Consider the following 21656-nt stretch of genomic DNA (forward strand, 5'->3'; position numbering starts at 1 on the left):
TGCCGAGATGCAGCGTCGGCAAAAGCACGAGGTCCGCTCTCCCTCTCTGCTCTGTTGTTCGTCGCGCTAGCGACGTGTTTACCTGAGTAGGTCCGTGCTTGCCTTGGGCGCGACTGCTACAACGGCGTGAACGTTCTCTAGCCGCGAACGCCGCAAACGCCGCACCTTCCACACATTTGAGCCCGGGCACATCCCCAGCACGTCATGATTTAGTCTTCTTGTTGTTAGGAAATGCAGAAATTGGTGCGAACTTATTATATGCACCACACTTGGCATATTCCAGGTACCTATACTGCATAAACCGCGCTGCTTCCCCTCCTCAGCACCCATTCGCAATACTCCTGGCCAAGCTACTCGCGCCAACGCTTGAAACCTCACGTCATTGACTATGGAATAGCCATATCCTCTCCCGCTAACGCTCGCACATTAGACGCCTACCGTAGACTGCCGCCGCGACACTTTTGCGGGTATTCATGTCCATGTTGTAATTCTCCACAACGTCGGTCGCCCCCAGGTTTTGTGACATAGTTTTCTTCCCTCTCTGATCGATTCAAGATTTCGATTCCACCGAAGCTTGGGCACGCTTTTTCTCCTTCCTTGCTCTGCGCTCCTCCTTGCGCTGGACATCCTCGGCAGTCCGAGGCTTCTTGGGTTTCTTCGATGGCGGTTCTATCCTGCTGTCTCCGTTCAACTCGGTGTGTTTCCGCTTCTCCTTCCGCGACGGCAGATTGAGCTCGTTGGGCATTCCGAGCCCTGCCGTCTCTTGTGGCGTGTCTCCTTCGCTGTCCGAATCTCCGAGCGTTCCTATGTCTCCGCTACCGAAACCGATCGGAAGAAAGCGCATCTTCAGGCCTTTCAGCTGTGGTCGAGGTGCGCGAATAGTAGATCGTGTGATGGAAGCTGCCGCTTCTGAGCCAGTATTCTGGTCAGCTTGGAGAGAGGTCAACTTGGGAAGCTGGACCGCAGCCTGGAGACGGAGACTCTGCGATATTGGCGTGCTAACTGATGCATGTCAATGATGAGGCTCGACCCGTGTCATTGCACATCTTACCAGCTTTGTATCCGTTCTTGTGAGGAACCATGACTTCGCAGCTAACATGCTCTCTCTCTTCTGATGTTGAGAAGCCGTAGCTCGTGCCCTTGTGCTGCAAAACAGCTCCACCGTTCAGGGCACTGTCCATGGCTATCTCCTTCAGGTCGTTCAACGAGACACCTACAGGTGCTGTGATGTGCCATATCTGCTTGCCCTCAAGGTTGTCGAAGATGCGCGCCGACTTAGACATGGTCTTGTCGTTGCAGGTCACAGCAGTGAAGCCTTTGGGTGGCACGAACGCCTGCGCTGGGCGGAACTCTACGCTATGTGGCTGCGTTTGCGATGGTCGCGCTTGCCTGCAGCGTGTCAGTAGGCACATTTCGCGGACATGGAAGCATCACATACGCTTGCGCAAGTTGGGGTGCTTCATTTGCAAAAGATTCGTCGCTGCTGCCACTGTCGCTGCTGCCACTGTCGCTTTCGCTCGCGCTTGCATCCCTCTCCGCAAGCTTCGTCTGTATGTCTCGCGTCGGTACATCGTCATCGTCCGTCTGTTCTGGGGTCGAAAGCTCGTCAGCTTGCGCTTGGGTCACGACCGTCGCCGGCGTAGGCTCTTTTGGTGCAGGCTTCGCTTTTGGCTGGGGCTTTGGCGCCGCAGTGTCCTTTTTACTCGGCTTCTCCTTCGATTTGGCCGCTGCGGTTGGTCGGTGTACGGCGATGGTCGTCTTCGGCTTCGGCTTGGGCGCCGTCTCGGCTGGGGAGTCGGAGTCGCTGCCAATGAATTCCTGGCTCAATTGCACCTTCGAGGGCGTGTCTTTGGCTTTCGGCTTCGGCTTAGAGCCGGGAACGGGCACGTATGTTCTCTTCATGTCCTTGATTGTGTACGCTGGTCCATGTCCAATGCGCGCGGAGAGTTGCTTGAAGCTGGCGCAACTTTTTTGTCGGCGCGCATGGATCTTCCCCCGCGCCTGCATTAGCCGCACGCGCTAGAGCTGCGCTAAGCACATGTTCAATCTTTCAGCATGCAGCGATGCAGATGAGTCGTGCTTCTGGATGAAAACATTGCAACATGCCAGGAAAGAGACGGCGAACAGAGGACGTTGCTGCGGCCCCTCCGTCTGCAGGTACGTCTACAAGTTGCCTGCATGCATCCGTGGTCTAATTGCTTCCAGGCGCTCCTGCTTCTAGTGGAAAGCCATTGAGTGCCATCGCAGCAGCTAGACTGCGAGCAGAAGCAGCTGTAACAAGTCTCGCGGTGCCGCAAGCCGTGCCCGAGCTGGGTCCCGTGCCGGAGCCTGTGACTTCTCTGCCGCAGAGTCCAATCATTGAGCATGAAGAGTCGGAACAGGAAGACGAACCTCTGCCACTTCAGCAAAACGTGAAGCTATGCACTTGGCGAAATGAAGCCCAAAACATTATATCTGACACGCCCAAGGAGCTGACTGTCAAGCTGAGCAAGCATACAACCATCTCGCTTGTCGGCTGCTTTCAGTTCAGGGTCTTGAGAGGCGCAATCCATGTCAACGGCGCCAATATTGGAGCCGTGTCCCGCGATGGGCAGCAAGACCAGATCTATACTGCACATGTACCGGCAACACACCCCATCTCCAAGTTCAGAGGCCTGGATGGAATGAACCATGTGCAATTCTTGCATTGTGCCAACTCTACGCCGCTCGCAGAGACCGCTTCACTGTTTGCCGACGTCTGGAACGTGCCCACAGGAGCCAGAGGCTCGCGTTCCTTCCGTGTTGTAGGTGCTCTCCCTCTCTCCCAGCAGCCTAACGCGTCTGCGGATATGACCCATGCATCGTTAACACCATCACTAGATAACAGACTCGGATGCTGATCCGCTCGCTCGACCTCTTATTTCTGAATCATGTCCCGAAGACTGGCTTCGCGCTGTCGAGGAATGTGCAGCTGATCCCTCTGTTGTCGTCGCTGTTGGTGCTTCTGCTAGTGGAAAGTCTACCTTCGTTCGGCGATTGCTGAACCGATATCTCACAGGCCAAGGCAAAGCAGCTCGATCCCTACCAGCTGTATGCTATCTAGACCTTGATCCTTCGAAGCCAGAGTACACACCACATGGCCAAATATCCCTAATCGTGGTGAGATCATTAAATCTCGAGCCGAACTTCATGCATCCTGCCACGCCGCTCTCCCAATCAGGACCCGCCCTCAATGAGACTATTCGCTCTCACTGCGTCCCTGCTAACCCTGCGAATTACCAAGACTATTTTCGCGCTTGTACAGAGGACCTCTTTCTCGCTTATAGCGCACTCCGGTCTCAAGATCCGCTGCTTCCTATGATCGTCAACACTGCTCGGCTCATTGTACATGTCTGACTTCAGTCTTCTCACGGCACTAATTGCGCGATTCAAGCCGCATTACGCAGTCCATCTGGGTGATACACGTACGATTGACGTTGAGCAGGCGACGAAGCTGCACTCTTTGCAGACCATCGTATCGCAATATCGTGGCACTGTGCATGAGGTCACTGCGTACATTCCGGCTCCACGCTCCATGAGGACCGATTCCGAACTAAGAGCCATGCACATGCAATCGTACTTTCACCTCACAAAAACGAGGTCGAGTGAGCCAATGTGGAACTCATCTAGCATGTCGGAGCTAGTGCCATGGGAATTCTGCTTTGATGACACGGACGAGCGAATGCAGGACTTTGTTGGGTTCGCCACCTACTCTGAGCCGGTAGATTCTGCATCGTTGTTTCCTGCTCTGAACGGCTCGATTGTGCAGATCGTGGAGTCGACTTCATCTGCTATACCGACGCCGTACACGGACTTACCCCGGACGAAGCGTTACCGAATACCGCACTTTGACAAGTCTGACCGCACGGGTATGGTGGAGCCTTTGGACCCCAGGACGTCCAAAATGGTGTGCACTGCTTTGGTGCGTGGGTTCGACATGGAAAGAAACACGGTGCAGGTATTGGTTCCGGCCTCGCATGAATCTCTGATGTATAACTTGTCGCCTGAGCGTACGGTTTTGGTGAGCGGGTGCTGCGACCCTCCCGAGTGGGCCTACTTGGAGGACGTACACTCTGTCCTAGGTTCCTCTAGCAGCGAACAGAGACCGTCGGGTAGTGCCGAATCTGTGCCTTGGGTCGAAAATGGAGCTCGGGTGGAAGACATGGGGTACTTGAGCACCGTGCGACGTGTTCGCAAATTCCAGACTTAATTCCATGCTGCGACATAATATATACATGTACACTGTGGTCGAAGTCATCATTGCTGCGGTTTTGCCTTCTGGAAACTTCTCTGTCGACATTGTGAAATTCCAAGGTGTTCGCAGTCCTACATATTCAATGCACATGCATGTTCTACATGGTGAATTTTACCTGCGACACCAATGTTGAGCTAGCTATATACTGTTTTGGGATAAATTAGTGGTCACGCTGATGATGTTACATAGTATTGTGGTTTGTATACGGTACTAGTGAACTTCGGTGTTGTTGTCAGCAGGTTTGAAGATATCCCAGTTTCCTCGTTTCAACGAGCAACATCATTGCGAACAAAAAATAATCCTGGCACAACAACATATTGAAAGGACACAAAAAGCTGCAGATCTCATGCCATTGCATCTAAGAATGATTTACCAACGTCACGGAGAAAACAAAGCAATAAATGCGGCCAGTGATATCAAATAGTGCGCATGTGCATGGAGGTGCCTCACACACCAAACCGCCAAACACAATAGTATGCAAACATTAATTCCAGCGCCGACTCACAGCAAGCGCGAAACGTGGATATAATAATCAGACACACTGCTTTATTTGATACACCAGTCATGACGAGAAACGCTCAATATGCAATCGGCTACCTATCATACACCACGCGCTTTGATTCCCAAGCCAAAAGAAGCCCGTCGTGTTCCACACATGTACAATAACCCACTGCCACTGCCCGCTCATCTATGATTAAATGAACAAAAACTTTACACGGTATTTTCACGCCCACGCAGCATCTACAAAAGCATCTTCCTGGGGTCCTCAATATACTCCTTGATCTTGACCAAGAAGGTCACGGCCTCCCGACCGTCAAGCAGCCTGTGGTCGTAGGTAAGGGCCAAGTACATCATCTGTCGGTATTGTCAGCTTATGCCGCGCAACTTGGAATCGCGGAAGAACCTACCGGCCTGATTTCGACCTTGCCGTTGATGGCGACTGGCTTGTCCTTGATTGCATGCAGACCCAAAACAGCAGTCTGTGGCAGGTTGATGATCGGGGTGCCCATCAAGCTGCCGAAAACGCCACCATTCGAGATGGTGAATGTACCACCAGCCATGTCCTCAATGGTGAGCTTGTTGTCGCGCGCCTTCTTGCCGAGCTCGGCGATAGCGCCCTCGATGCCAACCATGTCCAGGCTCTCGGCATTCCGGACAACAGGCGTGACAAGACCCTTCTCGGTCGCAACGGCAACGGAAATGTCGACGTAGTCGCGGTACACAATGGTGTCACCTCCATTAGGGCCTTCAATCGAGGCGTTCACGGCAGGCACATCACGCATGGCAAGGATGCAGGCGCGCGAGAAGGCGGACATGAAGCCGAGCTTGACACCCTTGTTCTTCAGGATCTCATCCTTGTAGAGCTTGCGGAATTCCATGATAGATGACATGTCGACCTCGTTGAAGGTGGTAAGCGAGGCAGCAGTGTTCTGGGACTGCTTTAGACGCTCAGCGATGCGAAGACGCATGCGGTTCATCTTGACCTGTAAGGACATCAGTAAACGTTGTGGCACACAAGAACAGGGAGACGCACGCGACGCTCCTCACGGCTGCCGGGCACAGCTGGCTTGGACTCGTCCTTTGGTGGTGCAGGCTTGGATTCCTTTTTGGGTGGCTGAGCTTTTTGCTCCTGCTTAGGAGGCTCGGGGTTTGACTCTTGCTTGGGCTGCTCAGGTTGCTTCTCCTGGGGCTTTGACTGCTCCTGTTCACCAGAAGGTTGCGACGATGTCTCCTGGTCCTTTGATGCAGCCTCCTTGGGCTCCTGCGAGGCCTCCTGCTGCTTGCCGCCCGAGGGCTCGCCACCAAGCTCGAGCTTGACCAGTTCCTGGCCGACTGTCACCGTGTCTTCCTCGTTGACCAGGAACTCCTTGATGGTTCCAGCTTCGGGCGCGTTGACGGAAACGTCGATTTTGTCCGTTTCGATGGTTGCAATCTCCTCATCTTGCTCAACGTAGTCGCCGACCTCTGCTGGGCATTAGTGCCGGTTATTGTTGGTGACTGCATGGGGCACGCACGTTTTGACCATTGCTTCAAAGTTCCCTCGGTGATGGACTCGGCCATCTGCGGCACCTTGACGACGGTGTCGGCTGCATGTGGAGTCAGTGTATGCGCAGGCATTGTCCGCAGGTGTACGCACCATAGCTTCGTGTCTGTTGGACGCCCCATAGCTGTTGTGTGGAGAGCTGCCCAGGACGCCTGGGAGAGATTTAGCATGGCTCTGAGCCGCTGAATGGCAGTACCGACCTCGACGCCTGGCCCATGAGTCCAGAGGAGGTTGCTTTGGAGATGGCAGAGTAGGAACGCGCAGCCGGCAGTCTGTTCACAGCTCGCGCACCTGCGCGCAGAGTTGGAACAGATCGCACGGCGCATGGCAGACGGCGGAGACACTGCTGACCAGACATGATGGACGTATGAGCGACCAGCGATGGCGAGGAAAAAGAAAGAGTACGGGTAGACAAAGCTCGATGTGGACGAAGACGGGGAGAGGGATTTATTGCTGGGCTACGACAGGGCTGCGCCGGCACCTGGGTGGACGTCAGAGGTGCGAGTCCAAAGCCGGCGCACAGACCGGCCAACCTCACAGCTTCGAAACAACCTTGGGACGCTGCCGAGCCGACACGCATTGCGACCACAACCCACCGACTCCCCATTGACGGCCGATGCGAAGACACCGCGTCGCGTCGCCATGAGCTCCCGAGTCCACGTCCTGTACGCCAGCCCTCCCCCTCCCCCGCCGCCCGCCATAGCCAGCCACTGACCGAGAAGCAGACGCCTCTACAGGCGGTCCCTCAAGCTTGCCCTCGACTGGAGCGTCCATCGATACCTCTGGCGCGGACAGGCCTTGTACATCCGCAGTCTCTTCGAAGCCAAGAGAAACATCACAGAGCCCCGACAGCAGAGGGTGCGTTCCCCGCCATCAGAACCGACAATGCGTGTCCCAACCATAGTTAAACCAGGAACTGACGCCTCTGCGCAGGAGCTGATCAAGGAGACCGAGTTGTTGCTGGAGAAGTGGAAGCACCCCGACCCATACCGCCCACCCACGGCACCAGGAGGTTCGTTGCTGCATTTCGGATACATATCCGCCCCGGCCGCGGATACAGCAGAACTGACGGAACATGCAGGATCCAAGTACGAGCGCAACTTGCCTTGCCCCATTCTTGACCGTGAGTCTGCCTACAGCTGTTCTTTGATCGTGTGCTGATTGGCTGCAGCGCCCCCAAAGTTGATTTTGTAGACGCCCAAGCACGCGGGCTGGAGGCCTATCATGGAAGCAGTTTGTACATATATTGTCTACGCTGCACCCCACAGTAGCGTGCTAGGAACTCAGTGCAATCAAACTTAAATCTACCATTACTGCATATGTATATATCTGAAATGTTTGTCTCGACCAAACATGAATCCGCCGTTCCACAATTTGACATGTTCGTCTCGAGCACATGAAAGCAATCTTCAGCCAATCATAATTGACGGGTTCCAAATGTCGACTACATTCTGCCATCGCCGTAGTTTGCTTTGCCCCCAAACAGCTCCGCGCGTACAAGTCAAAAGAGCAGCCATTTGTGTAATATGCAAGCGGCATCTGAGTTCCGTCCTTGACCAGCAGCGCCCGTTTCTAACGCCCAGTGGTTGGGGTAGCCATGGCATCGTGCACCTATCGTTGCGGCCCGCCAGACGCCGTTGGCGAGTAAGCGCGAACGCCCAAAATCGTTGCCAATTGCCGCGCAACCTCGCCATGCTAGAAGTCATCAATATGAAAAAATCTTCACAGGTCAAATGGTCTTGTTGAAGTGATATCGCTCGATTCAGCTCATGAGCCAGTGGTCGTTCGATGCGACCAGCTAATATACAGCTCTGGTATAAACCCCGTGGAAAGCCATGAACCCAGACCCAGACCGACTCCCATTATCATTGAAAAAGAAAAGACCCATGATGAAACCGCGCCATGAACTTGGAAACTCGAAAGCAAAATGCGCTTAGAGCTCCTGCGAAGGACCCTTGCCTGGCTTGGCGGTCTTCTTGGGCAGCAAGTCTGGAAGAAGAGTTAGCAATTGGAATCGAGACTGGACATGCGCAAGACGTACTCTGGTGAATGTTGGGGAGAACACCACCCTGGGCGATGGTGACGTGTCCAAGAAGCTTGTTCAGCTCCTCGTCGTTGCGGATGGCGAGCTGGAGATGGCGGGGGATGATACGGGTCTTCTTGTTGTCGCGAGCGGCGTTTCCAGCCAACTCGAGGATCTCAGCCGCCAGGTACTCAAGGACAGCGGCAAGGTAGACGGGAGCGCCGGCACCGACACGCTGAGCATAGTTGCCCTTGCGGAGGAGACGGTGGACACGACCGACGGGGAAAGCGAGACCGGCCTTGGATGAACGACTGTGCAATTGTTAGATGATGAAATGCGATGGAAAAAGACGCGTCAACCCAATGGAAAGACGCGTCGAACAATGGCAAATTGCAGCCAAAAGGCGCGAAAATGCGCCAAAGGCAATGCAGCTAATGCGCGAAGAGGTCAAAACTCACGATTGGGCGCTGGACTTGGAGCCGCTGGCCTTGCCTCCGGACTTGCCTCCAGTCATTTTGATGGTTTGGATGGGGTGGTTGTTTTGGGTGAGGTAAGAGTGGTGGGTTGAGATGGGCTGGCGATGTGCGTGGGCGTGGGGAGTCGAGACGATGGATGAAGGGCAGCTGTCGGGGGGCGGGGCGGTCTTATAAGGACTGGCAAGCGTGTTGTGGTGGGCGCGAGATCAACCTGTGCGGCCTAGCGCGACGAGGGCTGGTGAGGCAGGTTGATCCACGGCCCCACGCGCACTGAATCAACACTGGCCTCGCTTAGCCGCCCAAACCAGCAGCGACCCCCGCGCTCGGGCCATCTCGCGCCTGCTGGATCACAACAGCGAGCGCGCTCTCCATAAGTAGCGCGTCCCCCGCCGTCGACGACCTAAAGTCTCCATCCATCGCAACTCTCGACTTACCCACCCACACCAGCTGCATCTCACCCAACCCGCCCACTTTCAAACCACATTTCACCTCCCCCACCTTTACCAAAAATGCCTCCCAAAGCGCAGAAGACTCCCACCACCGGCGGCAAGGCCCCGGCTGGAAAGGCACCCGTTGAGAAGAAGGAGGCTGGCAAGAAGACCGCCGCTCCCTCTGGCGAGAAGAAGAAGCGCACCAAGACCAGGAAGGAGACCTACTCCTCATACATCTACAAGGGTGAGTTTCTGCCATTGACGCGTCACGAGCGCGACATGCAGCTCTTGCATTGCCTTCCAATGCATCCGCTGCATCCGATTCCATTCAGCAGTATTTGCTGACGCGTTTCCACAGTTCTCAAGCAGGTCCACCCCGACACTGGTATCTCCAACCGCGCCATGAGCATCCTGAACTCGTTCGTCACCACAACGCACATCTTCGAGCGCGTCGCCACTGAGGCCTCCAAGCTTGCCGCATACAACAAGAAGTCCACCATCTCGTCGCGCGAGATCCAGACCTCGTACGTTTCTCTGAATCGCATCTTCCATGTGCATACGCTAACAACTCTGCAGAGTCCGTCTGATCCTACCCGGTGAACTCGCCAAGCACGCCGTCTCTGAGGGCACCAAGGCCGTCACAAAGTACTCTTCATCCACCAAATAGAGTGCCTTTCTTCGACGTGTCTTTCTTTGGGTTTCTTCGCTTGTCTTTTCCGATGAGCAGGCTATGGGGTGCGGTGTTCATGGGTCATTTCCGATAATGTGATCATGGGTCGGTTTGCTTGTTTCTCGTCATTCGAGTCATGATTTGACTACGAGGTCCATCATCACTGGGTCTGTATATTATACCACAGCAGACGGGAACGAATCAATTCTTCAAACTTCATCTTCCATCTCCATCGCCCATTTCTTGAATTTGCTACACGCTTAATGAACAGGTCACGGCTACACCGTAATCTTACACTGACCGGCCATTTGTAAGCCCGTTCTTTGGACAGACTGCGGAAATAGGACAAGATTGGTTCCGGGTATCGCGCGAATTCAGAATCTCGGGCTGCCAACAACGCTTCCGTATCCTTGCACTTGGACTATCAAATAGCGGTGAGCCCGCAGAATCAGCATCAACGGATACGAGATACAGAGTCATGTTCAATTGTCTTGGGCGATCCGTACAAATATTGCGTCTACAGCATGTAACTAACCATTTGCGCACTCGAGAAGCAAACTCTACCCAAAGACGCCGAGTATGCATGCATCAATCCATCGAAACCAGCCCGCAAGCACGGATGCACGTTTGTCTATTGCAAGCCGTCTTCGTCCCAGCTTTCAACCTCATCAATTGCCCCCTCACGTTCCTGACCCCTAGGCGGCGGTTCTTTGTCTTGCACATGCACCACAGACTTGCCTTGCACGCCCTGCACACCTTCTTTCCAGTCCTGGTAGTCAGCCTCCGACGTGACAAGGAAAGCAAGGAGCATGGAAGGATCCATTTCGCGAATCTGCAAGCGTCTAATTCGCCGTGTGTGACACGTTGATAGATCTGACGGGGGGTATAGAGACTGTCGGGGGTCAGAGGGGGCAGGGATAGAGTCCGCAGGAGGAACAATTGTCGTCGACGACGTGGTGGAGGACACAGATGTTGTTGAAGCCGTAAGATTAGGCGTGTCGGATGTAGCGGCTGCTAAAGAAGGTGGGTGGAACGGGAGTAGAGGCCTTGTGCTATGAGGATCCAGGTAGTAGAAGTTGTTGCCTTGGACGCCCACGAAGTAGTGCGATGCGGAAGGCCGGCCACTATAATTGTTAGCTGGTTATTCTTGCAGAAATTAATGTTGGATAAACTGACCCCGCGATACCAATAGACTGCGGTATCTGCAGACTTGCCTTCAGTGCTTCCCAATAGACTGGCGTGATCTTGTCGATTCCCAACCGAGTACCGACCAGGATTAGCGTAGGCTGCCACAGACCGTCCTCATCTACGGCGACCTGCTTTAGTTTGTCTTCGTATACGTCGGCACCGTCTCCTGACACGTATACCTTCAAGCCGGCTTCTCTGTGCTTGTTCGCTAGGTCCTGGATGCACCGCGCGGCTGCAGACGGGCCAAACCATTCACCGGGGTACTTGCCGCACACGGCCGCCCCATGTTCAACGAAGCGGTGTATGGAAAAGGGTGCTTGTGGGTCGTCGGCAAACAGAGACAGAATCTCAGCATGGTCCTTGTCTGCGTGGTTCTCCTGCCACCGCCAGTCACGTCCTAAGCGCAGAATCTGCAGCGCATTCGCGAGGATGCACTGTCCGCTCCTGATCATGCATCCAAAGCCGGCGTCAGATGTGAATCCAGGGGACGCGAGATTCTGCATTCTTACACGGAAGCTCATGGCGCTTGTTGCCTTTGGGTCCTGGCTCTTCTGTATAGGCGAGAAGCCTGACCGGTACGTCATCCACACGCGTGATTCAAAGTCATCGAGGAAGGCCGACGGCCAGTTGCCGTACTGGGTAGGATCTTCGCCATTTGGAGCCTCTTTGCGTTCTTTATCGTCTATGCTGGTTCTTATCCAGCTTTCGTCTTCGTTGCGCTCAGCTTGCGCGGTGGCCGTGGCAGTGGTACTTGAGTCGCTGGGGGCGGGCTTCGGTAGGGGGGGTCTGGAGTCGTAGCGCTGGCCCAGTAGCCAGATGGGTTCGTTGGATTCGTTGCAGGGCGGAGGATCGTAGAAGGTGCGGACGACGTTTCTGCCAAAGCGCTCAAAGTCGTTCATTGCGCGTGCGTGTCGAGGGCGGCGATGCAGGCGGCTGCGGAGGGAGAGGTCCGGGGTAGGGAACGGGAGGGCTGCTTGCAGCTATGCACCATGCACTTGGGCTCCTCTTTGATGTGCGAGACGCGTGCTGTTAGTGATAGGGAGGCCAAGTGGGAGCTCAGCTGTGGACTTTCAAGACAGGGCGGTGATGTTTGGCAGCTGCGGCGAGCTCACGCTGAGGGTCATATGCTGCCTTGCGGGCGGGAGCTCAGGAATGGCGGGGGAGGGGCTCAGCTCAGCTGTCCGTGTCACTGGCACCACGCTTCCGCCACAAATGCAGCGTCCGCTGTGGGTGGGAAGAGCGCGCGCGCCCTGAATTTTTGTTTGCGCAGAGCGTGGAGCTGCTTGCCCAGGTGCTTGAGTCTGAGCCTCCAGTGACCACGCCGTGGACAGCTCCAGGTCAACTTGGTCGCCGCCAAAGGTAGGTACGGGACGATAAGCCGCACATGTACCCTGCCGATAAGCTAGCTCCGAACGCCACCCGAGTGCGCATCATGTCCAAAAGTTCGGAGCTTCACCTTCGCCGCGCACTCACAGTTGCTTGCCTCCTCGCACTCGCGCATTCATACACACGAGCGTCCCCATGTCGCGCAAAAAGGGAAAGGGAAAGGGCAAAGGCTCCGTGAAGAACACCCCGCAGCGAACGCCCGCCAAACGCCACACGTCCCAACCATGGCCCACGCACGAGTGTACGCCCCTTCACTTCCCTCCGCTTCACCGTGAGACCGCGTGTTGACCGAGCCTGTAGCAACACCCAGATTCTCCCTCATGGACGAAGCACGCCACACGGGCATGTCAAACCACCGCACTGCCGCCTTCGAGACCGGCAAGAAGCTGCGCCAAATGCCCATACAGTTCGTCAGCGCTGGCCATCTGGAAGGCACCATCAAGAAGGACCTACTTCCTGCTGAACTGGCCGTGTCTGAATCTGACAACGATTCGCCCGCTCCCTCCTCTCCTTCCTCGACCCAAGAGAACACCGACGCCATGGCGCACATGGCAATCCGAAGCCCGTCGCCTGCCGCCTCGGACACGTCGTCAAGCTCAGATGAGGTTGTCTTCAAGGGCCGTGGACCAGTGTCGCAACTTCACTCTGCTCCCCTCGACGCGTTCCAGCCAGCACCAAGAGAGCCGACCCATTCCAAAATTCTACCGCCGGCGCCCACGACGTCTACAACAACTAAACTAGCTGTGCACGTTGCTGTTCCAGCCATGGACCTTCAAGAGACACCGCAAACCCGTACTACACAACTTCCGGCTGCCTCGGCCGCCGTCGAGACCACACTTCCTGCACTGGACCCAAAATTCTCGGCAGAGGCGACCATTCGAACCAAGGCCAACCCCGTCGTAGTTGCAGCTGACTCCTCGGACTCAGATGGCGTCGTTGAAGATCCTTTTGCCAAGCGGCGAGGCGGCAGACCCGTATGGGAGGGTATGACCACGCCATGGGAGCACAGGAGCAAGCCAAACATCGGCTGGCTGCCCGTTGGGGATCGGCCGGACATGGAGGCCTTCTTGCGTGGCCAAGTCAATCCGCGAGATGCAGCCATGGATGACTACATGCAGAACATGGAAGATTTCGGGCTCACGGGTGACATGATGGCTGCCTCTGGTTTCGCGCGCCGCGAAATGGACCTCGATGCGGGAACCCACAACGACTGGGAGTCAGCATCAGGCAGTCAGCATGAAAGCCAAGGCCGCGATCAACGAGAAGAAGCTCAAGGTATTGATGGCTGGGACTCTGACATGCTTCAAGATCTCGAGAATTTGAGCACGTCTTCCGATGTCATGGACACTGTTGTGCGCATACTGTCCAAGCGCACACGAAATGGTGGTCCACAATATCTATGCGTCTACGAGGGCTCGGTTGTAGACGATGCTCACTGGCTGCCGGGGACTTTCTTGAAGGGTTCAGGCGAGAAAAGGTTGGTTCGTGCGTTCGAGGAGGAGGCATTCATGCGGGAGTTGGAGTTTAGTGACAGCGAATCCACAGACGACGACAAGGATGATGACGAAGAGGAGGAAGAAGACGAAGACGAAGAAGAGCTCGACGACGAGACGATTGCGAGGGTGCTACAGAAACAAGAAGAGCTTGGTCTCGGGTCCGATGAGCTGCTCCTGTATGGTGGCGATAATTACTTCAGTGGCCATACCAATACCGTATTGACTAACCGCAATCATGGTCGGGGACACAGGAAGCAAAAGGCACGAGGACGCAACAATCGCGACCCGACCTTTCCCTCTGCAACTGCCATGGCCGATGCTCTTGCCATGGACCCGTACGGAGGGTTCGACATCATGGATACCGAGAGACCATCGCTCAAGGCGAAGAAGAAGGAACGACGTGGCCAGATGCCACCCGAACTGGACGACTCAGACCTGAACGAGCAGTTGCAAAACGCGTGGGAGGCCGATCGTATGAAGAAGCGTCTGAAGAAGGCAGAACGTGAAGAGCTGCGCCAGCAGGGACTATTGGGCAGGAAGGGAAAAGGTGCCAATCTCAAAGTCAAATACTCTGGTGGGGTTACCATGGAAGACGTCGTCGAGGAAATCCGCGAATTCTTGCTGGGCGATAGCCAGAGCATGTCACTCCCGCCTATGGACGCACACCGCCGTGCCACCATACATCAAGCTGCCAAGTTCTTCGAACTCTCTTCGCGCTCACGTGGCGATGGACAAGATCGTTTCACCGTACTTTCAAGGACTTCTCGCACTCGAACATATACGGATGCCGAGTTCGACCGTGCAATTTCCCATCGAGGCTTCGTGAAGCGCCTTCGCGGACCTTTGCAAGGCAAGAACGGTGGTGGACCGTCACGAGCTGCGATCTTCCGCTCCGGACCTCGCACCCGCCCTCAGGTCGGTTACCGCGACGGTGAAAAGGTTGGTGCGAATGCTCCAGAGTTGGGCCCAGAAAACAAAGGACATGCCTTAATGATGAAAATGGGCTGGTCGAAGGGGATGGCGTTGGGCACTGAGGACAACCAGGGCATTCTTCATCCCATCGCGCATACAGTCAAGACGAACAAGGCTGGTCTACAGTAGCGAGCAGATGGTCACATCGTCCACGCTCTCAATTCTTGCCATTAGTGTGTTAGTTGTATTAGTAGTTTGGATTTTGCGGGCATGAACGTCGGCCCTTGGACTACTGGCATACATCGGCGTTTGGAGGTATCTCGTCACCCTGCCATGACGAATTTGAGGATTACAACGTTTCTTCTCATATGTTAGCTTCGGCGGTGTATTCATACCAACAGACTCGTTTCCCACAGCGGTCAGGGTAGATGTACCTAATATGATTGAAAGCAAGCATGCAGAAGTGTCTTCCCAACATCGTCGCTGTTGTTTACATGCGTTTATATGTGTTTTTTCTGCGAAGCTGATGGAAAAATCATGTTTCGCTACATATGTAAAGAACGCTCGTGTAAAACCAAACATGCAACGGGTGGCAGTTCATTTATCCTTCTGACAAAGCAATCATCCTAGCATGCTTAGATGAGTTCAACTTTATGTATGTCATTATGTCATGGTGCAAATATCTAACGAATGGATTTTGATTGATTTCGTATGCAGGCACTGTACATACCCTACCAGTGACATAACTTGAGAGGACTGTTTATTCGTACAACCAATCTGTACTTTTGAAGCTCTGAGAGATCGACACGATTAGTGCTACCCTTGTTCGTATATGAGAGGCGTAGAAATACATGATTTTCGTTGGTTGGCACGGTCACGGGGGCACGCGTCAACGCACCTGCCCAACGTAGAATCTGAGCGCGTTTAGGGAACGAGTTCGTCTCATGAGTCTCACTCGCACTCTTACTCTTAAATTTCTCTCACATAAAGTTCACTCGACCAACTCTAAACTTGCTGCTGACTGCGCGGTTGGTCTTACAGCCTTGCTCATACCAAGGTTCCCACCACCGACCTGCGTTCGCATCACGTCCCGATACACAAAATGGGTGCCTGGGGATATGGTAAGCTTGCATGAAAAGCTGTCCAGTGCTTCAAACTCACATTGTTACCAGGTCTCTTCCAGTCCGATCATGACTTCGACATCATCAGCGAACTCAATCATGATGCTGGTCTCAACCAGATGGAAGACGAAGCCCAGGCTCTCGCAAAGGCTTCCGGCAAGGACGACAAAGAAATCGGCCAGATCTACTACACAATCGACGGGAAGGGCTGCTCCGACCCGGATCTGGTTCGCAAGCATCTTGACTCCGGCGTCCTCAACTACCTGATCGCAGAGAGGGAGGCGAAGATGCTCGCCGTACCCACCAAGGAGCAAGAATTGGACCACTACCTCCAAGACCCCTGCTATGTCTACGTCCTACTCGGCGCGTGTGCGATGACACTTGGCTCTCAGCTACCAGCATCCTATGTTTCTCTGCTCAAGAAGGTGTACACCGAAGGGGGCCTCATGCCCGATGCGCTTAAGCAGATGAAGAAGGCCCTCCATGGTCCCAACGGTTACAAGAACGGCGAGCCCTACGACTTCCACTCAAAGGATCTCGTCGAGACAGCGAACGCGGATAGCGACAACCGAAAGCCTAACGGACTAGGCTTCATTGGCATGAATGTCCCTAGCCCAGGTGGACTGTTCAACACGGGCATGGGCAACTCCTTCACGTCTGCGATCATCAAGGAACTCCGCGAGAAGCAGCAAAATCCTCATGCGTGCGCGACTTGCGGCGTCATCGCAGGCTCAGGTGGTGAGAAGTTGTTGATGTGTGCAAAGTGCAAGGATAGGAAGTACTGTTCAGTCAAGTGCCAGAAGCACCACTGGTCGATCCATAAGAAGCTGTGTGAGCCTGTCTACCACAAGTAGCCTATCGCGAGCACCTAGCAGGCTTCCTGTTGCCATACTTATAGAGCCTCTGTAGTAGTCTAAAGTCTTTCTTTAAGCCGTTCTAGGCATCTAGTCTATACGCATACTATAAGCCAAGCTGCCTGCCTCATTCTACTCTTAGCCTTCTGTTCTGTTCTGTTCTCGTATATACGTACTAGAAAATCACTTAAGAGAGTCTATCAAGAACTAGCATACAAAGACCTGAGAAGCTTCGATGAATAAGCAGGCGTTGTGTTGCGGACATGGAACTCGCCAAATCTAAGACATGACGGAATTTCCGGAACAAATTCGGATTCTATTTTATATTATTAGCGTGTCCGCACTTATCTTCTATGGTGTCCTCTGATCGCGAGATGTGTGAGCCCTGAACCGCGCTACAAAAGCCGGACCTAGACTTCGATCAGAAGTCGGAGATCTATCTACTTACTGAACAGATAAAGGAGGTAGTCAATATATTTCGGGAGCGCAACGAATACGTTCAAATGGATGAGAAGCGAAATTCCTTAGACTATGTTGCTCGCGCACCTGTACACGTGGCTTTAAGGCAACATATTGGGCTGCGAGTTCTGTCTAGTGCCTTCTACGCACGCATTAATACTGGTAGAAAAGAGTGCTGTTTGCAAAAGCCAACATGAGGCTCCGTATAAACCGCTGGAAGAATTGGTACCGAGTTAATCAAACACATATGACTGGGTTTCCCTTTGCGATATTGTTCATGGAGCGAATCTCAATTTTAAATGAGGGCATGTTCACTCAAATTTGCATGAAGCAACTGACGTGAAATGGGCACAGCAAACATAATGCAGAGTTAATAAGAAGCTAGGGAAAGTTTTAATTCGTCACTACTTAGCAGCGCGTTCCCAACAGCTCGGATAAAAAAGACCTTTCTGCGGCGGAAGGCTATGGAGGAAAAGAAGCAAAGGTTAGAACAGACGATGGTGCCGCAAGTAGGTTTAGATTGAAACGTCTATACCTTAATCATGGTGCCATATCTTGAACAAAGTTCGAAGAATCTTCGATGCGAGGCTGAGCATAAAAGAATACCTTGATTAAGTTCTACTAGTAACGCTTAAATTACGCCATTGGGCTCTAGATCACAGTGTTGTCGATAAGCTTTCACACGTGCTGGGCTAGTTCGCTCTTTCGTCTTGTAAGGTTCTGTCAACGCGCTAGCATCTACCATGTAGCTCGTTTCAGAAGTCGCAGAGTTCAACCCCAATGCTCTCTTATTACTCCAACGTATGCGATCTTCCTTGGAGCAGGTTCTGCTATCAGTACCCTGCATTCTCGATGGTGTCAGACCTTGCGCTCTTTTAGTACCGCTATAACAACATGAGGCTGGGATGCTGTAGCCTGACGATCCTTCCGAGGAGAGGGCTCCTCAGGCTTATATATATAAGTACGAGGTGTTGAACCAGGGGAAAGAGAAAACCTCATCTATTGAACCAATTTCGAACGCCTTGTGTGCTGACCGACAAGAGATCCACCATTATGGGTTACGAAGATGGCACATACTCCAACATTCCCTGGTTCCCTAACCATGAGACTCAGGTCGCTGTAGCTGTCGGCTACCTGATTGTGTTACCGTTGATGACAGTTATGATCGCTTCCCGGTTTGCGTTCCTGGAAACATTGAGTAGAATCGTTCATGTGAGCTTCTACCTTTTACATTCTGGGATGACATCATACTAACATGGAATGATACAGTGGAATATGCCCTACTCGGTTGTAACCATCTTGATCGCTCTCTTCTCCAGCTGGTGCTACATCTTCGTCGGAGGTGTTTTAAACCTTGGTGTCGGACTCAGTCAGAGCTTGCACGAGTGCTCTACAGGCCTCTTCTTATGTACTTGGTTCTACACAACGACGAAACTTGGTCTCTATCTCTTTTTGATGGAGCGCGCCTTCATCGTCCGTGGTGGTGAGCGTCCGTCTCCAATCATGGCACTACCGCTTCAACTTCTTTATCATGGGATGCTGGCTTGCAGTTTTTATATTACTCGAGACGGCGCCGCGTTTATGCTCTGCGGGAAGACGGCGTTTGCACTTTTGGCTGGGAGTGGTGGGCACTCATTCCACTTATGGGTCTCGACGTCTTCGTCAACTTCTACCTTCTTGCCATGTTCGTCGTACCTCTTATGCGCAACCAGTTTTCGAACCGAAGACTCCGCAGCCTAGCCATCAAATCCATGTGGACTGCGCTCGGCTCCGTCATCGCTACCATTTCCAACCTCGTCATGTTAATCATGATTGAGGCTCCTGGCTGGCTGTGTCTCACATCCTGCGGCATCGACATCTTCGCCAACGCAGCACTTTTATACTATGTACGTAGCATTCCCTTCCGTGGTATTATGTATCCCAAACTAACATCCGCTCAGATGACGCGCACACTCAAAAGAGACAACAAAGAAGCAAAAGCAACATGGACCGTAGCCCAGTACAACGCCCCCGAGACCGAAACCCCTTACAGCGATGCCAAATGCGACGAAAGCTCGCGCTACACCGCGCGCCACGGCGACAGCGACAGCGATGGCGACAAGGATAGCCCCACTGTTGTACAAACTATATCCGCATTCGAGTCTGACAACAAATGCGACGTTGAGCGCGGTGGCATAGTCCTCACCACCATCTGTAAGGGAAAGGGCCAGAGGAGCGAGACCAGCATTCCTGATGACGACAGTCAGAGGGCTATACTCCCGTCTGCGCATAATACTATCTATGTTAGCCATGAGGTTGAGTATTTGTCTATGCCGAAGAAGCATCGCGCTAGCTTTGTGTAAGACAGCGATTATAGCAAAGAGTTATAGTACTTTCTTACTTTCCTTAACGTATTCCACCACTGAGCCGGCCAGACCACCGAGCCGGCCAGTTTTTCTTGGCATTACTCTTTCCTCTATAACTCTACGAGTTTTGAACTTTTTGGGGATTTTATTTTATATTTAGAAAGCCCTAGATTAGAACTTTCTAATACTTTTAGAATTACCTAATTAGGCCCAGTATTGCTAGAGTTAGAGCTTAGTAAAATATAGAGCCTCGCTTAGCTTTAAACTCTAGTATTCTATAGTATATAGCTACGTATAAATCTAAAACTCTTAATATAGAATCTAAATACTATAAGAAAATAGAGTCTAAAGTTTTAGAGTTTTCTATATACTAGTTTTAGAGATATTAAGCTAGATATCTCTTAGAGCTTAAAAAAGAATATTTTATTTAATAGCTAAGCTAAAGTAGACTATATTTAGCTCTAACTTCTAGAATAGAGACTATATATATAGAGAGTATATATACTAAAGTTTTAAGTTATAAGACTAAGTATAGTTAGCTTTAGCTATAATTTTATAAACTATATTTTGTAACTATATTTTATACTCTAGTTAATCTTACTAATATAATATAGTAACTATCTCTCTTACTCTTATTAAGTACCTTTTCTATATATAAGTTCTAGTATTAAATATTAAATACTAATACTCTAGAATACTATAATCTAATAGGCTTACTGCTAATAAGCTATCTTACTTAGTATCTATAGTAGTAGATACTTTATAAAAAAGTAGCTATATTAAATACGTTACTCTTAGAATTTTTATTATCTATTTAACGCTTACTAGCTCTTATAGCTTCTTAATAAATACTATCTTATATATATACTACTTTATCTTTATCTAAATCTTAGCTACTTAGTCTATTAGCATTATTACTTATTTATTTACTATTCTTTTATTAATATAAGAATTATTTCTAGAGATATAATAGCTTAGTAGTATATATCTAAGCTAATATATCTTAATTAGATCTATAGTTATATAATATATAATATATATTATAAGTTAGCAGACTATATAGCTTCGTAGACTACTCTTACTAAGCTTCTACTAAAACTACTCTATTCTAGCGCAAAATAGTCTACTTTAGCTCTATATAGTATAAAGTAAGATATTTATTCTATATAGAAACGTAAAGTAGAGATATTATTAAGAAATAAGCTAGACTAAAAAATAATAGTAACTGCTCTCTACTATTAGCATAAAAAAGTATTAAAAAAGTATAAGAATATATAATCTAGTACTAGTTAATAGTTCTAAGCAAGGCCTATATACAGCACTATAAACTAATACTAAAAACTTCTTAAAAATTAGCGTAAGTAATAATAACTACTCTGCTCTAAGCTAAGCTTAGTAAGTTTATAATTTATATAGTATCTATAGTTTATATAACTATAGTAGTAAAACTGCATAAGTATATAAGTTAAGAATAGATAAAGCTATCTATTTAGCTATAATCTTCTATCTTCTTTATTTATAAGTTATACTAGTATTATTATTATTATCTTACTATTAAAACTTCTATACTATATTATATTACTGTTATAACTAGTCTTATCTAAGAGTAACTATAAGATAAGCCTTATGTATTTAAGATTATTAAAGTATATAGGCTTACTAGCCTAGTTTAAGAGTAGCTAGTAGAAGCTATGCTATACTACTACGTTATTAATATTATAGAATTAGTTCTATAAAGTATCTATTGTAAGAAAGTAGTAGGTAATATAAAGATAAATAACTACTACTCTCTATAAATAGAAAGATAGCTATTAAGTAATAATAGATAACTATAAAAATAGTTATATAACACTTGCAATAGTAGCAAATAATAGACGATAGGTAAAATATCGAATTAGAGGTACTATCTAACTCTAGAGATAGCTATAGTATATATAATACTATTGTATCTAACTATAGCCGGTACTATCCTAGCTCT

General features: G+C 51.0%; 11 protein-coding genes across 11 annotated transcripts; 6 read left to right on the top strand and 5 right to left on the bottom strand.

Moving 5' to 3' along the window:
- Positions 1-550: 550 nt before the first annotated feature.
- SNOG_14607 (hypothetical protein) lies at positions 551-2007 on the bottom strand (the record flags this gene model as incomplete). Its single annotated transcript, XM_001804736.1, has 3 exons — positions 551-982; positions 1098-1389; positions 1445-2007. 3 exons carry the CDS (start codon positions 2005-2007, stop codon positions 551-553), a joined length of 1287 nt encoding a protein of 428 aa, XP_001804788.1.
- A 95-nt stretch (positions 2008-2102) lies between these two features.
- SNOG_14608 (hypothetical protein) lies at positions 2103-3082 on the top strand (the record flags this gene model as incomplete). The annotated part of the gene is made up of 4 exons (XM_001804737.1): positions 2103-2157; positions 2206-2783; positions 2867-2977; positions 3038-3082. The coding sequence occupies 4 exons, from the start codon at positions 2103-2105 to the stop codon at positions 3080-3082; spliced, it is 789 nt and encodes a 262-aa protein (XP_001804789.1).
- A 1720-nt stretch (positions 3083-4802) lies between these two features.
- Positions 4803-5769, bottom strand: SNOG_14609 (hypothetical protein; the record flags this gene model as incomplete). Its single annotated transcript, XM_001804738.1, has 2 exons — positions 4803-5128; positions 5182-5769. 2 exons carry the CDS (start codon positions 5767-5769, stop codon positions 5015-5017), a joined length of 702 nt encoding a protein of 233 aa, XP_001804790.1. The 3' UTR covers positions 4803-5014.
- Positions 5770-5873: 104 nt separating this feature from the next.
- Positions 5874-6669, bottom strand: SNOG_20162 (hypothetical protein). Its single transcript, XM_001804739.1, has 4 exons — positions 6518-6669; positions 6411-6469; positions 6289-6360; positions 5874-6238 (listed from the first exon to the last, which is right to left on the bottom strand). The coding sequence occupies exons 1-4, from the start codon at positions 6641-6643 to the stop codon at positions 6220-6222; spliced, it is 276 nt and encodes a 91-aa protein (XP_001804791.1). The 5' UTR covers positions 6644-6669; the 3' UTR covers positions 5874-6219.
- A 233-nt stretch (positions 6670-6902) lies between these two features.
- SNOG_14610 (hypothetical protein) lies at positions 6903-7638 on the top strand. Its single transcript, XM_001804740.1, has 5 exons — positions 6903-6982; positions 7043-7175; positions 7251-7329; positions 7399-7440; positions 7489-7638. The coding sequence occupies exons 1-5, from the start codon at positions 6960-6962 to the stop codon at positions 7509-7511; spliced, it is 300 nt and encodes a 99-aa protein (XP_001804792.1). The 5' UTR covers positions 6903-6959; the 3' UTR covers positions 7512-7638.
- Positions 7639-8040: 402 nt separating this feature from the next.
- SNOG_14611 (hypothetical protein) lies at positions 8041-8943 on the bottom strand. Its single transcript, XM_001804741.1, has 3 exons — positions 8799-8943; positions 8359-8651; positions 8041-8306 (listed from the first exon to the last, which is right to left on the bottom strand). Exons 1-3 carry the CDS (start codon positions 8852-8854, stop codon positions 8251-8253), a joined length of 405 nt encoding a protein of 134 aa, XP_001804793.1. The 5' UTR covers positions 8855-8943; the 3' UTR covers positions 8041-8250.
- A 284-nt stretch (positions 8944-9227) lies between these two features.
- On the top strand, positions 9228-10136 carry SNOG_14612 (hypothetical protein). Its single transcript, XM_001804742.1, has 3 exons — positions 9228-9491; positions 9606-9771; positions 9824-10136. Exons 1-3 carry the CDS (start codon positions 9326-9328, stop codon positions 9912-9914), a joined length of 423 nt encoding a protein of 140 aa, XP_001804794.1. The 5' UTR covers positions 9228-9325; the 3' UTR covers positions 9915-10136.
- Positions 10137-10548: 412 nt separating this feature from the next.
- On the bottom strand, positions 10549-12004 carry SNOG_14613 (hypothetical protein; the record flags this gene model as incomplete). The annotated part of the gene is made up of 2 exons (XM_001804743.1): positions 10549-10749; positions 11132-12004. The coding sequence occupies 2 exons, from the start codon at positions 12002-12004 to the stop codon at positions 10549-10551; spliced, it is 1074 nt and encodes a 357-aa protein (XP_001804795.1).
- Positions 12005-12626: 622 nt separating this feature from the next.
- On the top strand, positions 12627-15088 carry SNOG_14614 (hypothetical protein; the record flags this gene model as incomplete). Its single annotated transcript, XM_001804744.1, has 2 exons — positions 12627-12732; positions 12792-15088. The coding sequence occupies 2 exons, from the start codon at positions 12627-12629 to the stop codon at positions 15086-15088; spliced, it is 2403 nt and encodes an 800-aa protein (XP_001804796.1).
- A 913-nt stretch (positions 15089-16001) lies between these two features.
- SNOG_14615 (hypothetical protein) lies at positions 16002-16874 on the top strand (the record flags this gene model as incomplete). The annotated part of the gene is made up of 2 exons (XM_001804745.1): positions 16002-16020; positions 16072-16874. The coding sequence occupies 2 exons, from the start codon at positions 16002-16004 to the stop codon at positions 16872-16874; spliced, it is 822 nt and encodes a 273-aa protein (XP_001804797.1).
- Positions 16875-18976: 2102 nt separating this feature from the next.
- Positions 18977-19675, top strand: SNOG_14616 (hypothetical protein; the record flags this gene model as incomplete). The annotated part of the gene is made up of 1 exon (XM_001804746.1): positions 18977-19675. The coding sequence occupies one exon, from the start codon at positions 18977-18979 to the stop codon at positions 19673-19675; it is 699 nt and encodes a 232-aa protein (XP_001804798.1).
- Between the last annotated feature and the right edge of the window lie 1981 nt (positions 19676-21656).

The sequence above is a fragment of the Parastagonospora nodorum genome (assembly GCF_000146915.1).
Source record: "Parastagonospora nodorum SN15 chromosome Unknown scaffold_32, whole genome shotgun sequence".
NCBI classification, from domain to species: domain Eukaryota; kingdom Fungi; phylum Ascomycota; class Dothideomycetes; order Pleosporales; family Phaeosphaeriaceae; genus Parastagonospora; species Parastagonospora nodorum.